Here is an 18292-nt window from a genome sequence, read left to right as displayed (position 1 = left end):
ACAAACGTCAACTTTGACGTTAATGCAACAACACATTATTACTACCAAAACACAAAATGACCTCTTGCAAAAATGATATCAAAAAAGCAAGACTAATGATTCCAGGTAAAAATATTGGTTGACAAGGCCGTGGACAAAACACATGATGTATGGCATTAGATATATTCGAAAGCATTAAACAGATCCAAAAATTGTAACATCCATCAATTTGATTATGCATCGTACATTAAACACCAATTTTATGTACCAAAAAATGAAAAAATAGCCTTAAAGTCAACTGTACACGTATATTAGTGTAAGGAAAACATGTGTTATCACCAAATCATTAACATTCCAATATGCAAATCTATATTTTGGAAAATACATTAATTATAAATATTTAAATAGACAAAGTGTAAATATAATTACGTACAAATACATTTTACATTCATAAATTCGAATCATCTAAGTACGACATATACGCTGGGTATATAGCAATCTTTCGTTTATTGTGTACATTCCTTTCAGCTCTGTAGTGGGCACAGAAATAACGCAAATGCAATTTACGTGCACATCAAATGTAAATCGGTTATATATAAAATAATGACAATTACAGGCATCTAATGTCAGAAAATACATGCACAATATATAGAGGCAAAAAGCTGTCTAAGTGAAAAAAGAAAACAGCCACAGAATGCTGGATGATGGTTCAGAACAGCTTGTTATTGTTGGCTTTGTAATCACATATCGGTGGAATAAAAAATTTGTTTGTTTAATACCCCAAATCACCGGACGCCTAACTAAAAACCGTGAAATGACGTGATCATTTATTTTTACGCCGTAACACGATATTTCCAGAATTACAAGCTTCTAAACGACTAAGAAAACATTAAAATAAACAGTTCTAATCAGTAATAATTTAGAATATCACCAATTGAAACGGAAACAATTTACAAATACAAACATCATTTTCTTTTGCAAACCAATGTCAACTTTGGCGTTAATGAAACAACAACTTATTACTACAAAACACAAAATGACCTCCAGCGATAATGATATCTAATATGCATGACTAATGATTCCAGGTATAACTATTGGCTGACAAATTCGCGGACGAAACGCATAATGTTTGGCATGAGGTGTATTCGAATACATTAAACAGACCCCAATCTGTAACATTAATCAATGTGATTATGTATCGTACATAAGGCACCACTTTTATATACCAAACATGAAACGTTAACCTGAAATTCCACTATAAACGTATATTGGTAAAAGTGAAATATTTGTTATAACAAAAGCAAATAAACTTACATTACGACAATCTATACTTTGGAAAATACATAAAATATAAATATTTAAGTACACAATGTGTACATATAAATATAGCCGTAGCATACTCTAATCGAACCATATGGCATTATGTATTATTACATTCAAATATTCAAATCTGCTAAATACGGCATATACGCTGGGTAAAAGCAATCTTTTCTTACATTCCCTTTAACTCTGTAGTGGGCACAGAAATAAACAAATGTAATCCACATGCACGTCAATGTTAAATCAGTTATTATTATTCTAAAAGACAGCGCGCTTGACTATTCTCCCGCTTTGATAGTATAATGTACGTTTTCTGCCATTTACCTATTGTAATGACCACTAAGACTTATTTGAAACGTGACCATGCACAGAAATAACATTTTAATTTTCACTTATAATTTAGGTGAATTTAATAATTTTGCAAACAATGTCTGCATTAAAGCTTCCTGCTTAGAAAACTACAGCACAACACTTCACTTAAAACTGGAGTCATTCAACAGGAACGATTGTTCTATACCTAGTTAAAGAAGAAACTGTTAGTTGATCCTACTTGCCCCAATTGCAATCCTATCCTAGGTCTGAATGGAAGCTTCCTACAAACAAAATGACATTACATTGGTAACAGTGATTTATCGCCACCCTAACTTAAGTCACTGAATGCAATAGTTTAATATTTTTAGCAACAGTCGCCTTGCCCGTAACCTCAATGCCCCAAAGGCAATCACATGTTAGGTCTGTCAGCTAGAAAAAGGAGTGATATAACGAAAGTTTACCTAGATTCTTTAGAGAAAAAATGAGAATAATTATGCTTTATTTAATGTCACAGTGATGGGAATTGGCCTATTTGCAATACCAGTAGTAAAACCCGTGATATAGAGATGTTGAACGTTCATTAACTAATTGTGTACGTAAAAAAGCGGAATAATGCTCCTAAATTGCAGATTAATGTTCGAACTTAATCACTGACTTTATGACCCAAACACATACTAAGGAGATGGGTACTACACGTAACATGTCGGTTTTTAATGGTGGACATTTGCGCACAAGTATTGCAAAATCCACCAATATATGAACATTTCGAAAAGACATACAGTTTGACAGACGTGAAGACGTACTGAAGGATAGTCTGCACTATGCTGCCTTCTTCGAAAGGGGCATTAAAACAATCAAACCGCAATCACCAATAACACACAAACGTCCCACACAATAAAAACTGTCATGAATAATATTGTATATAAAGGGGGGTAACTGCGTTAAGACTTTATTTGTTCAAGTTTCATCATGATTAAGCACTAGTTATAGTTTCTATATTGGTATCAAGTTTTTTCTAAGATTTTACCTAGTGAACTTATTTTGGGTGCATAGTATCAAATTCGAATAACTATATACGTTTCCTAGAAAGCTCGTTATGAGCATGTTCATTCAAGATAGGATGTGGCCTATCAAGTGATAGCGAGCTTAAGTTTACCACGCACACCGCACGACGCCGGATGACATACACATACTGGTTCACTACGAGCTCAGGTCAGCTAAAAATATTGGTTTTTCATTACTTACTTATATGAGCAAGTGTGTCATACTTAAAGCCCTTGACTGCACAAGATGCAGTAGGGGCAAATACTAACGTCCGTGTTATCCATGTGACGTAGTCTCCTGTACACCAGTCATCTGAACAAGTTCCATGTAGACAAGTGTGAGACCATTCTGCATGTCGAACAACTTGATGTCCAAACAATTGTCTGTCAACTGAAACATACACATTAGTACCATATAAGTTACAATATATTCTATTATACATAAAAACACTTCGATAGATTGGTTTTGAAACTAATATCACACGTTAAGAAAGTTACTTAAAATTACGTACTAATTCATCATTTTTGAAACAAATTTCTTTCTTTTTTTATTTAAATTTAACTTTATGAATAATAATAATGAAGACTACTTACATAAAAACAAAACATCATGAAACCCTGTCATACAAAACATAAAGGGGGATCCATTTGGACGACAGCGGGCTCGTATTTTGTACTTTATTCTTTAACCAATTTTGTAGCCAATCAACTTAAGTTAATGTTCGATTCAATGTAGTTACTATTTTCTCAATTTAACTTATCCACTCCATATGTAATTCCAGGAAAGGGTTTCATAAAAGAATGTATGTGTAATAAAGTTTAATTTCAATTACACCATTGAATTCGTTGAGGCGGAGGGCAGCATTTGTTTATATCCATTTATGGTGACCTTATATCCAGCTGATCCATAAGCAATCGAAAACAACGTCTTTAAAACAGTTTTCATGACAATAACTCAAGTAATTAACTCCTGAATCGTTGAACTTGATTTTGAGTTCATCGATCCCGTGTGAAACTCAATTTTGTGCTGGAATTATGTGTTAATTAATAAAGTTTCAAATCAAGAATTAAACGTTAATAGCCATTTCTGTATAAAGTAACGTCCACATTGATCATCCATGTGCAACCACAAGTGTCGTTTAAAATATAGTAAGGTTTGGAAAATATTGTTGATGAAGTGTCATCCAAAAAACCTCGATTCGTTATCGAGAAATTACGTAGAATTCCCATTTGAAAAATATTCAACACTTATCTTTAGCTTATCTGCAAAATTTTCCAATTCAAAATGTGATTACATACCTAAATTTTACAACAAAAACAGTTTGACCGAGTGACTAACAAATTTCAATATGGCGAACACATGTAACAAGTTTGAATGAAACATCTTATTAATCATTCCCGAGACACTCGCTTAACTAATAGTATAACCTGTCTTTCTATATATGCAAATATTTAGTGTCAAAAAGCCCTCACTTTCCACAAATTAATATTTTATTTACTTTTAAATCAATATGATTGTACCTTTTTTGAAATGCAAGCTTCCAACAAGAGATGTGTTTGTCAGAAACACAATGCCCCCTATTGCGCCCCTTTGAAATAAAATTTCAATATATAATTTGGCAGGTTTACAAATTATCTCCCTTTTAAAGCTTATTACTTCCCTTGGATTTTTTTTTTACTTTTGACCTTCAATGATGACCTTGACCTTTCACCACTCAAAATGTGCAGCTTCATGAGATACACATGCATGCCAAATATCAAGTTGCTATCTTCAATATTCAAAAAGTTATGACCAAACTTTAACGAAGGTTAAAGTTTTGGTTAAAGTTTTGGGCCACACATATACAATGAATTACAGACAGACAGACAGACAGGCCAAAAACAATATACCCCCGATCTTTCGATCCGGGGGCATAAAAAACAACACCAAAACATCGCCAGCCAATTCCAGGGCGAATAAAAAGGGTAATGTTGAACAAGCTTATATTGTTTTTGAATTTGTATTGATCAACGGGTGTTGGGGCTGGTGCATGAACACATCGAAATTAGTATTTATCAAGCGGTAGCATAATCCTTCAATTGTGTCATTCAATAATAAAAAGTCGATATCAAAAAATTAAAAACCACCATATTCTCTAGTCATAACAATCCTCTGTTTTCTGAGAATGTATGATATATGGTTATCCTGCATTTTTGAAAAATATATCTGCATAATAGTAATGGATTTTACTTTGTGTTTCGTTAGATTTTCAAAAATTCATTTAACAATTAAACTGTTTCCAACGGAAAATATGATAAAAATACCTTCACTGTTAATGATAAAGCCATGGCAAATTGTTATTATACTAAAAAATAGGCAAACTATTTCAAAAATACATCCAGAAAATCAAGTGAAACGTTCTGTATAATACAATCACCAAAATGATATCCTTTCCAAGTTGTATGTATTTTTCCACAAACACATAATACCGCGCGTTATCACCTAGATGACAAATGTGTCATATGCTGCTTACAGTTCCCTAAAGGAACTAAATTGAACTTAACAGTTGAGAGACTAAGGTAATAAATACGTCATCAGACCTTGACATTTCATAAAAATGATTTCATACTATGATTACATGCACGTGATGGTAAATGGTAAAGTGCGTTGTAACGGTATTAATGAACTGGATTGTATCAATCTGGTACGTAATATTTTAGAGAAGATTATAAGGTTATTTTGCTTTTGAAATCTAAAGTAGCCACTGTTGCTTGGTTAGGAGGTCGATGTTCATCTGTATAAAAGTAAATACTTGTGTCAAGTGTAATGTTTAGGGACATTCACTCGGTTAACATCTAGTGATTTGAAATGACCGTGTCAAGACATGACCCATTCATGTGTTTGTTGTGCTGGGTTGGTGATTGGGCACTCAGTAACGTGCAGTTATTAAACCTCGATACATTTTTTTACTTGGAATAAATGTAACGGGCAACAGAGATTTACCTGATTTGTTTGATATATTATCATGTCCAAATTACTGGCAAATTTTCCGCACGAATCGTTTCTTTCCTTTTGTTCCGCGCGTAGCAATTTTGTGTAATCTATCAGATCTTGTTTACTCATCGCTTTCTGGAACATATGATAACAGTATGAAATAATAATTTTTTATTATAAACGCAGCTTTTTATTAATACTTATTAATGTTTAATGGACTGTGATTAAGAAAAGCCTACCTTTCGATTGCATTTTTTATATGCAGACTGAAGATTCCCAGCATCTTGAAAAAATCCGCCAACAGGTCTGCCTTGTTCAATGTTTGTGAGGCGACGGGCAGTACATCGTAAAAGGCGCTTTGAAATCCATGCTGATAATATCTGTTCATTTGAGCTCATCTCTGCTTTATGTTTGGCATTTGGTCCGGTGTCAATTTCAAATACCATTAATTTGGCAATCCCATCTAAGATGTCATTTCGAGGTTTATCTTGTGCTTTGACATTCAAAGCATGATCTGTAAAAATTAAAAAAAATAGAAAATCACTGTAATTTGTATATAACATGAGCTGATAAAAGCAATTGGAATTAAGTGCATATTAAGGTAAGTATTATGTTGCCTAAACACGTAAATATTAACTTATATGTCATGTTGTACGTAAACATTAACAAAACTAGGTACACAAAATAGGTTATGATGGCTCTCATGCACTCAACTAAGTTTGCTGAAAGCACACTATTGACAATTAACGTGGTGATAAAGGTATTGACCAACTTGACCCAGATTCAAACAGGACATTGATCATCTCACTATAAACATGCTGACCAAGTTGTATTAAGATTGAGTGCTAAAGTTAGCTCCTAAAGTGGTTGCAAGGTTTTTCGAAAATTTTACCTGGTTACCTAGTATAACCATGCATGTGACACAAATTCAAACTCGACCTAGATATTGTTAGAATTAACATCCTGACCAGGTCATCAAGCATCAGCCATAAATGTTGCCTTAGTGTGGTAACATAGTTTATTTTATCAGACCTAGTGACTTAGTTTTTAGAACGGACATGAGCAAGATTATTACTTGGCTCATATACTTGTTTGTATGAACATTCTGACCAAGTTTCATCAATATTGAGTCAAACATATGGCCTCTGGAGTGGTAATACGTGTCTTGTTCTTCTATACGACATGTTGACCTAGTTTAAAGATTTTACACAACAGTAGATATTGTCAAGATTTACATTCACACCAAGTTCGATCAAGATTGTGTCATAAATGTTGCCTTAAAAAAGGCCACTACGATTTGACCTGGTGACCTACTTTTGGATGCATACAACTCAAACTCAGGCGAGATATTGTCAAAATAAACAGTGTGACTTAGTTTACTAAAGATTGTTTTCGTTTTAAATAAGCTTACAAAAAGATTGCTTAAAGTTAACGCCCTGCAACGCAAATCCGACGAAACAACGCCGGACAAAGACTGACCACATAAGCTAACCCCGAGCACTTCATGATCATCTAAGCTATTATTAAATTGTGCAAATGGCGCGTTTTTGTCCACTGGTTAATTTTATTTTACTACAAAAGTGGTGAATTGGTTAATGTAAATGTTTACTTGCTTACATCGTGTGTTTCTTTTGATTCACTTTATAGGTTTTACTGTAAAGTCAGTGAACTTGGGATGGGAACAAATTTTCGAATAAAAAATACCGATTCAAATATTCAAAAAGATGTATAGAAAGCATATATATTCTGAATACAAAAAGAAGTTTATTCAACTTTGAAATCGCATTCAAGTTATGTGTAGAAAAATATCATGCTTTAGTCAATGATTTGATAACATCGGTCAACAATGAACGAGAAGATTGATGTAATAATTGGAAGGAAAAAATCTGTGTCTTCGGCGAGTCAAGTGTCAGTTTGTGTACCGACGATATGCAGATTGTCCCTTAAAATTCTAACAATCGATGGAATCAACAAAGATACAGCATTTAACTTTAACGTTTTAATCCGTTGATTTATTGTTATGTCAATACCCGCAAGCAAAGTGTTCAATCGGTGTATGGAAAACACTTATCTGCGGTCGCTAATTTTTTTCAATGCATCAACTAGATCTCGCGTCCCACCCACTATAACATTTTCATTATAAGAAGTCGCTTAAATAAGCATGTTGTCTGACTGGAAGGGTCTTTGCAGTTTGCTATCTTTTAAATCCCGACCAATCTGAACGATAGGATTATCACGTGTAACGGTTTCTTTGGTAAGGAGATAATATCGACTTTAAATGTCGCGTAATAAAAAAAGATTTTATCCAACAAAATATAAACAAATTTATAGTTTCGGAAGAACGGTTGCTTTATCCTCCTCAATGCATTTAAAAATGCATAGAATTCCACCCGCCTGTGCATTTTGTGACGACAAAGATCATAACTATTTTTCGGATATTGTAACGTTCGGTTATTGGATCATTCAGATATTGGAATAACGGTAATACGGGTAATATCGATTCGCGTAATGGATACATACTATTTAATGATGCACTGCGAATCGTTTATACTATATTTAATATCTCATTGTTATATAAGTTACTTTTATTGAGCAATTAATACGCCCATGCTTTATGCGGCAATGACATGACTGTAGGTGGTTGCATATAATTCGCGCGTTTATTTTTCAAAACAAACTGTTTAAACGAAGTCCTTTTGCAGTAACATGTAAATTCTAAATCAAAACTTGACCGGTTAGTTTATAATGTATGTAATAGCTGTAATAACAAAGTGTCCCACTTTAATGTCAAATTTCACATTTAAATGTCCCGGTTAGTCCTGAAAACATACATGCCTGTATTTTCTATTTAGAATCTAATTTTATTGGAAATAAAAACGATTATCAAAATCCTAAGGAAAAAAATATTAATTTTTTGGATAATGGCGGCTTTATCCTCCTTAATATATTTCAAAATGCATACAACGCCATTCGATTGTGAATTTTGTGACGACAAGAATATAACTATTTCTAAACTTCGGTCCTTGGATCATTGAAATAGAAGAATACAGTTGAATACAGAAAAACAATTTTTGAATATAATTAAAGGATTCGTTCCCATCCATACTTAATAATATATATATATATATATATATATATATATATATATATATATATATATATATATATATATATATATATATATATATATATATGTGGCTAATGTGAAAAAAGAAAACGTGCCTTAACATCATAAGCGATACGAAAGCGGTAACACTCACTTATAACTTCGGCAGCTAAATGTGTTTTCAGACCTTCAAATTTTTCTAAGTCTTTTGGAAACACCGATATTGTCCTTGGTTCGGGTAATCCAGGCCACTCTAAAGAAAACTGTATCTCGACTGCAAAGTTGTAGTTATATGCTAATACAGTATCCTTCCTGTCAATATTTTGCATATTTGTATGTGGTTCTGCATATGCATACTCTTTTTTTTCATTCAAATGTTTATTTCTAACATGATCCTTCAAACAACGGAGAAAATCATCAAGAGTAATAAAATCTTCATCGAGGTTGCTCATACAGTTGCATCCATTAAACTTGCATTTTCCTCCATTAGCACTTGCTGTGAACACCTGTATAATATACTGTATGAAGTTGCTTCCGTCTTTACGGCTTGCAACTGCTTCAGTATACTGGTCGGTCGCATTCAGTTGAATCATCTTTAAAGAATCGATAACATTCAGTTTCTTCGCATGACAACAGTCCAAAATAGCTATCAGCTTTTCGAAGGATGCGCATTCTTCTTTCCAAGTATTTACTTTCTTGCTTAGTTCATCAATTGTATAACACTCATTTTCTCTAACAGCAAGACCACCGGCTTCCGTGTTGTGTCCCGAATAAACAAAAAGCAGTGTCTTGATATCCTTTTGGCGCAGCTTTTCAAACGATTCATTTAATTTGTCCTTGAAGGATGGACTATCTTGTTCTCCCAGAATAACTATCACATTTTCTTGACTAAAAACAGAAAAATTCAAATTCAAAAATAAAATAAAAAAAGGACCGACTTAAAAAACTGCAAGTGTCAATTATCACTTTGTTACTTATCAAATTTAACCAAGATCTTACACCAACGAATATGTCTATGGAATGGTAAGTGGCAAAGCTGGAATGAAAAGGAGGATTTTGGAGGAAGTAACAAGGATGCTCAACTACTGACCGACAGACCGAATAATCAAAACCGCCATCTTCTATGGGTGTAAAAATAATGTTTCAATATGAAACACTTACTTCAAACACATTGCCGGCAGAAACTTCGATGTTATAACTTCTCTAAATTTGTTGATATCGCCTTCAAATACTTTACCAAACTGTTTATCATATCCAGCTACTAAAATGGCACCCCATTTGGAATCTAGAAATGTAAACAAGTTCGACATGGATCAGCACAGCACTTTGTTGCTCCACGGAATTAAAGGCAACAATACGACATGTGTAAATGTTATAGCAAGTTCATTATTTTAGACGTTGAATGCGTATCACATATCGCCCCCTTTGTGCAAAATGGTAACATGTGACATTGAAATAAGAAAGCACATGGTACCTTTTTGCTCAATTTTGCGATATAATAACATAAATTGGACAAAATCAGACCAGACATCTAAATCATCAGATTTCAAATACGATGTAAACACCGATGTAATGTTCAATGCAACTTTTTTTAAAGCATTGTATTATCACTGGGAACAACCACTAAAGGGTTATTTGAGTAATACTATTTTAAAATTGGATAATTGGTTGATGAAACAAGACTATTGCCAAGCAATAAAAGTCCCCTACCGGGTCCACAATTGTCAGAAATTTCACCATTGTCAGAATATTTTTTTATTTGGTTCAATAGCAACCACAATTTTTGACGTAGGAACAAAATGAAATGACGTGCATAATGTCCATATTGCCATCTATTCATGTTCCGAGTTTCGTGAAAAAAAAATTAAGAACTTTTAAAGTTATCGCAGGATCCAGAAAAAAACACCATTTTCAGCACTATTTCTAGTCTATTTGTTGCCATAGCAATCACAATTTTTGACGTAGGAACAAAATGAAATGACGTGCAAAATGTCTATATTGCCATCTATCCATGTTGCAAGTTTCATGAAAAAATATTAAGAACTTTAAAATTTATCGCAGGATCCAGAAAAAACACCATTTTCAGCACTATTTCTAGTCTATTTGTTGCCATAGCAACCACAATTTTTGACGTAGGAACAAAATGAAATGACGTGCATAATGTCCATATTGCCATCTATCCATGTTCCAAGTTTCATGAAAAAATATTAAGAACTTTTAAAGTCATCGCAGGATCCAGAAAAAACACCATTTTCAGCACTATTTCTAGTCTATTTGTTGCCATAGCAACCACAATTTTTGACGTAGGAACAAAATAAAATGACGTGCATTATGTCCACATTGCCATCTATCCATGTTGCAAGTTTCATGAAAAAATATTTAGAACTTTTAAAGTTATCGCAGGATCCACAAAAAACACCATTTTCAGCACTATTTCTAGTCTATTTGTTGCCATAGCAACCACAATTTTTGACGTAGGAACAAAATGAAATGACGTGCATAATATAATGTCCATATTGCCATCTATCCATATTGCAAGTTTCATGAAAAAATATTAAGAACTTTTAAAGTTATCGCAGGATCCAGAAAAAAACCCATTTTCAGCACTATTTCTAGTCTATTTGTTGCCATAGCAACCACAATTTTTGACGTAGGAACAAAATGAAATGACGTGCATAATGTCCATGTTTCCATCTATCTATGTTCCAAGTTTCATGAAAAAATATTAAGAACTATTAAAGAAATCGCAAGATCCGGAAAAAAACAACATTTTCACCACTATTTCTAGTCTATTTGTTGCCATAGCAACCACGATTTTTGACGTAGGAACAAAATGAAATGACGTGCATAATGTCCACATTGCCATCTATCCATATTCCAAGTTTCATGAAAAAATATTAACAACTTTTAAAGTCATCGCATGATCCAGAAAAAAACACCATTTTCAGCACTATTTCTAGTCTATTTGTTGCCATAGCAACCACAATTTTTGACGTAGGAACAAAATAACATGACGTGCATAATTTCCACATTGCCATCTATCCATATTACAAGTTTCATGAAAAAATATTAAGAACTTTTAAAGTTATCGCAGGATCCAGAAAAGTGTGACGGACGGATACAAAACCAGAAGTCCCCTCCGGTGAAACCGGTAGGGGACTAAAAATTCCTTTCCGGATTGTATTTTCCGGTTAGCTATACAAATATATATATTTATTTATTTATTTATATATTAAGACAATTAAAGACATTATGATAATCCTGTACATATCAAAATGGTGTTTCTGGAGTAGTATTTAAATCACAGGTGTAATGCCCCTGGAACATGATCTTTCTTGCTCAATATTTTATAAAAGGGGATATTCTCGCCCTGTTATACCACATAAATATTTTCCTTGCTGTCTTTAGAAAAATGAGAACATAACTACCCAAGTTTTGGTTGACCAGTTTCTAAACTCTACAGCAATCGTTTTACATATAGAACAATAAGACGTGACCTCTGCAGTATTTAAAAGCTTTTTCTATAGATGTATAACGGAAACTTCACCATCTTTACAGAAATATTTTTAATGGAGCTAAATCTTTTGCAAATTATTTTCAGAAATTAAACTAAATGGAACTAACATAATTTCATTTCGATAGTGCCTTCTTGTTTGTCAAGGTTTTACTTCAAATAGCAAATAGGCTGAGTGTTTTCCCCAACTGACACAGATTTTGACCCGACGTAGATATCATTAGAATTAACTGTATAAAGCCCCACACGAAATCGAAATCGATATGACCTCGAATGTTTTAAAGCTAATTACGGAATAAAATGGCAGACATTGTGATCACAAAATCTCCCTAATATCGCATTCAGCTATGGTGAGGTAAAACGTAAGATATTATTAAAATAAAAGATTATGTGCCGAGTAGATACATCGCAGGAAAGTAAATGAGTTTGAAATCGATTTAATTTTAAGAAGTAACTACCGATTATCACAAATTACGGATTAAAAAACACTGTGTTACTATTTTCATGATGAATATATAAAACAAAAAGCCCTATTTTAAAGTTTTACAGTTGTTCGCCTTAACCAAACAACTGTAGCTGGTAATTTGCAGGCAGGTGGGCTTTTTTTTCTAAACGTAATCACATGTTTAAGCTTGCAAAATTCAAAGGATCTTCTTTAACATACACTGCTATTCATTTCTGTATATTGAAATATAGAAAGCTGCCCAATTGATACACTTAATGTATTAAGTAAAAAGTCAATTACAACAAAATAGATAAACACCCTAACCACAAGCGGGCAAAATAACATCCAGATGTGCACCTGAGACTCCAAGAAACATAACTGTTTTTAGCAAATACTGCTCTATCGCTTTCATAATAAAACTACCCAGCTATTTTTGTTACAAACCACAATATTTTCAAACTCACCTAAGATATTGAAACAACATACTTGACTGGAATCATATCTCACACGGCCGAGAAATCAGAAGACCAAATGTACAAGCGAATGTTAAAGGTAAATATGGCAATAAATGGGGCCTGAACAGTTTTAACAAGCTTTTTATGTCCCCCACTATAGTAGTGGGGGACATATTGTTTTTGCCCTGTCTGTTGGTCTGTCTGTTGGTCTGTCTGTTGGTCTGTTGGTCTGTCTGTTTGCGCCAACTTAAACATTTTGCAATAACTTTTGCTATATTGAAGATAGCAACTTCATATTTGGCATGCATGTGTATCTCATGAAGCTGCACATTTTGAGTTGTGAAAGGTCAAGGTCAAGGTCATCCTTCAAGGTCAGAAGTCAAATATATATGGCATAAAATCGCTCATTTTATGAATACTTTTGCAATATTGAATATAGCAACTTGATATTTGGCATGCATGTGTATCTCATGGAGCTGCACATTTTGAGTGGTTAAAGGTCAAGGTCAAGGTCATCCTTCAAGGTCGGAGGTCAAATATATGTGGCCCAAATCGCTTATTTTATGAATACTTTTGCAATATTGAAGATAGCAACTTGATATTTGGCATGCATGTGCATCTCATGGAGCTGCACATTTTGAGTGGTGAAAGGTCAAGGTCATCCTTCAAGGTCAGAGGTCAAATATATGTGGCCCAAAAAGCTTATTTTATGAAAACTTTTGCAATATTGAATATAGCAACTTGATATTTGGCATGCATGTGTATCTCATGGAGCTGCACATTTTGAGTGGTGAAAGGTCAAGGTCATCCTTCACAAGGTCAAGGTCATCCTTCGAAGTCAAACGTCATATAGGGGGACATTGTGTTTCACAAACGCATCTTGTTTTCATTGATTCTACCTTGTGACCTAGTTATGAACACAACGTGACCGGGTAACGGACTTTGTATATGATTGGGGAAAATGTTCTGATCATGTATATTGACAATTTGGCATTGAATGTGACATCTAGAATGTTCAAAAGTTTTTATGTAATTTGACCAAGTGACCTAGTTTCTAAAACCACTAGTGCCCAATTTTCAAAACCAAACATTTTCTGACTTAATTAAATCAAGATCGGGCTGTAAATGGGGCCTCTAGAGTGTTCACCAGCTCACTGCAAGACGGACACAACATAACGGATAAAAGGTCAAAACAACATCACATGAGCAAATAAGGTTGGTGAGGTGAGCTAAAATCGATTTCATTTTAGACCAAAATAATCTTTTGAGAAGGGACAATTGAGTATGCAGGAAATGGCAAGGAGTTTTCTTTTTATTTTGTATATTTACTTAAAACGTCATGACACTATTTTATCTAGGGAATGGTTGATGAGATCTAAAATTCGGGAAAAATGGAGAACAAAATCTAGTCAACAAGAGTGGTATTTGTGAAACACAATACCCTTACTGCAATATGAACGCGCACATATCCATGCAAAACATCATAAGAAAGTAACGGTCCATTGATATTTGACAAAGTTATGGGCCTTGGGCTTAAAGCATAAAAATGTCAATTGTCGAGGCTATATTTTACTCAACGCTTTCAGATAATGACCTGATTTTCGGTATGTACGCCTACCTACATGACTTTCAGGAAATACTTAGCAATATTCAGGGTAAGTCGGTTACACAGAAGCAAATGCAAATATGGCCAATGCTTAAAAATCAGGTCAATACTTTAAAGTGATGAGGAAAAGAGTCCGGGAAACTGTTATTTAAATGCACAATTTCAATGCGCATAACTTTGTCAAATATCAATGGACTTGAACAAAACTTAGCCTTGATCTGAAAGTCAGGTAAACAAACACATAAACCAAACATTAGGTAAGTATCTGAAAGAGTTTCGGAAAGAAATCCGAAAAAAATGTTATTTTATTTTCAAAACGATATTAAATCTAATAAAGCATGAAGTTAGACTCACACATCAAAACTAACGTCAGTATCTGAAAGCGTTTCGGAAAAGTATACTTTAAAAGAAAATGCATGAGTCCAAGGCCTGTTAGCTCTTCAAAAATCAATGCACCGGAATGAAACTTAAACTTCATCTGTAAGTCAGGTATGTTGACCCATACACACATACATACACACAGGTCAATAACTGCAAGCGTTTGGCAAAAACGTCCGGAAAACTTATATTCTAGAGAAAAGTTATTAGTCAAAGGCCCGCTACTTTTCCCAAAATCAATGGACAGAAACGAAACTCGAACTTGGTAATCAGGTCCATATCTGAAAGAGTTAAGGGTAAAAAACTCCCAAACCGGAAAGCCGGGCGGACGAACGGACAGTGCAACTACCTTATGCCATCCTACAGGAGGCATTATTGAAAAACCAGCACGTACTGAAGAAGGGTTCGATTGTACTTCCACATGTGTGACATTTGACTGGATTGATAAACGAGTTCCTCATACAGGAACAACATGTACGGATTCTTTTAGTACATGCAGTTTTACATTCCAAATCAGGGTCGCGTCTATCAAATCCAACTGAAAATACAAGTTATTTCAAATATGAAGGATTTTGCTTAATAATCCTTATATAAACTAACGACTTTAAAGGCACACATACAAATCAATTTATAATAATAATAATAATCTCTTGGTAAGTCTTACCTCTATCTATTATGCCATCTTTAAAATATTTCGACTCAAATAATTACTTAAATCGGAAAAATTGCGAATAGCACAGTACATCACTTTAGTCTGTCAACTTTCATTTTAGGGATCGCTACAACATGCATTTTGGTAAACATGCAAAAAATTCGCTAACCTGAGTTTCGACACATTTTGGCACTAGAGCGCAGTCACTTGAGCAAATTTGATTAAGTAAAAATATAAAAAGAAACAAGAAAGTTAACTCTTCTATTATACTAAAATTTCGAAAACAAAGACGATTTCGTTTTAAAGCATTTTAACATGATTTGAAACATGACCATCTAAAAAGCATTTTGTGTAAACTATCATAAAATTGTACTAAGATGTTACGTTTTTAATATGACATGACTAAAGAACTTAAACGCAAATATTATTTTAGCTATTCATTAAGTTTCGGAAGCACAGCCCCAAAAAATCCAAAACACTTGATTCATGACTCAATAAACTAGTGTTTGAAATATTATGGAGGCCATATTGTGAGAAGCACCATATTCACATGATGTACTTGGCACATTTCCATGGATCATTTGCTCGATCTAGATTGATAAGATATTTACACCAACTGGACCAGCTATTATGGCCCTGAAGCGATCACTCGGGATAAAAGCACACCAATTGTTAAAGAATTGACGAGGTTAACAAGTTGTTGGTTCATTCGAGCTTTATTCAAACATTGCTATTATAAACGTTACAATTCTAACCTAGTTTCTCAAAGTTGGGTACAAAATGTGGCTTTTACAGCAAAACAAATAGTTTCTTTTTCTTAAATATGAATTGCTGCTCTAGTTTCCTCAAGAATGATGCATACATAATGCTTTAGTGTGGTAACAAGGTTTCACCTAGTGACCTAGTGTGTTAACTCACGCGGCATAGATTTAAACTTGGCGTAGTCAGTGTCACAAAAAACATTCTGCCCAATTTTTTTTAAACAAGGAGTTCAAATGTAGCTTCTTGAAAGGTAGGAAGAGTTTGCTTAGATGAGGTCTGGTGACCAAGGTTGAGGATAAATGAAACACAGATTCGAAGATTGGCGTAATATTGTGAAGATGAATTAGCTGATCAACTTTCTTCAAAAATGACTAATACGTGTGCCTTAACGATTGTTAAAAAGTGTTGTTTTTTTATTTGAATGAATACCTAGTTGTTGGACGCAGGTTCCCCAGATTTAAACTTGACCTGGATATTGTCATGATTAACCATTAACCAAGTCTTACCAAGATTTGATACAAATGTGGCTTGTTCACAATACCTGTTACCAATTTTCTGGCCCACGTGACTTGAATCCTAATTTGGCCTACATTTTGTCAACAAAATCATTCTAGAATCCAAATTTTATCAAAATTGAGACATACATTTATGTGGATAAAAGTGTTGTTTTCTATGCAATTCTATGCGATGGTGACAAAAGTAACCCAGATAACAAATCAGCCTATATAGAGTTAAGATTAACACTTATACCACGTTTCATAAAGATTTGATCCAATTTCTAGGGCAACAATCTAAAAGTGTATGACTCTCACGCCCAAGTGAAGACGCCGGGCTGAGGATGATCAAAATGGCTCCCCTTTAGCACTATGTGCTGAGTTGAGCTAACGAATTCAAAGGAATACATTAAAACAGTCGAATCCTGTATAATTCAGACACTTTAAAAATGCTTTTCTAAATTCTCCATTTAAAGCTCTAATTTCACATACCTGTAATTGATTTGTTCACCAGACAGATTTCACAATTGTCCCCCGGTATGGCTTCCCATATCTCAATTGAGTTCCTTATGCACTTCCGCTAAAATTAAAAAGTACATTATAATAATATTTGTGGACGATCTTTGCTGAATGCTAAAAGAACATTCAGGTCAGAGCGTTTATCTTTTTTACTTCTTGCCGTTCTTAATTACACAAAAAGGATATGCTTTTGTAAAAATAAACTGAACATACAATAAATTACATCGCTATAATACTCAACATGGAGACATAAATATGACACTTTGTTTTCAAGGTTTTTCTAAGATATTAACTTGTGAACTAGTTTTTGGATGCATGTGACCCATTTTCAAACTAGATCTAGATATTGTCAGTAGAAACATTCTGACATTGTTTCAAACGGATTGAGTCGAATATTGTGGCCTCTAGAATGGTAACAAGATTGTAGCAGATTTAACATGGTGGCGTTTTTGAATGCAAGTGACCCATATTCCAAATCCACCTATATATCGTCCAGATAAACATTCTCACAAGGTTTCATACGGTGAAAGCAAAGAGATAAAATGCATAGATAATGATGTTGAAGTAGGGTTTTTTGTTTTTAATTTCAATAAGCGTATACCCTATTTTCCAGTATATTAATACTAGAGCTTTGTCACAGACGTGACGTACACCCCCACATGCCGCATTGACACAGACTATTTTGCAAGCTGTTTTCACAAAACAAGGGAATCAAAATGGTTTTTTTTTAGAA

General features: G+C 33.9%; 1 protein-coding gene across 1 annotated transcript; it reads right to left on the bottom strand.

The window, feature by feature from the left end:
• Positions 1-1576: 1576 nt before the first annotated feature.
• LOC127856040 (uncharacterized) lies at positions 1577-17714 on the bottom strand. The gene is made up of 7 exons (XM_052392025.1): positions 17533-17714; positions 15527-15670; positions 9896-10019; positions 8889-9622; positions 5868-6142; positions 5638-5763; positions 1577-3045 (listed from the first exon to the last, which is right to left on the bottom strand). Exons 2-7 carry the CDS (start codon positions 15591-15593, stop codon positions 2932-2934), a joined length of 1440 nt encoding a protein of 479 aa, XP_052247985.1. The 5' UTR covers positions 15594-15670; positions 17533-17714; the 3' UTR covers positions 1577-2931.
• Positions 17715-18292: the final 578 nt, after the last annotated feature.

This window comes from Dreissena polymorpha, chromosome 13 (assembly GCF_020536995.1).
Source record: "Dreissena polymorpha isolate Duluth1 chromosome 13, UMN_Dpol_1.0, whole genome shotgun sequence".
Lineage (NCBI taxonomy): Eukaryota > Metazoa > Mollusca > Bivalvia > Myida > Dreissenidae > Dreissena > Dreissena polymorpha.
Note: the sequence above shows the minus strand (reverse complement) of the source record. Positions and strands in the feature narration are given on the sequence as shown.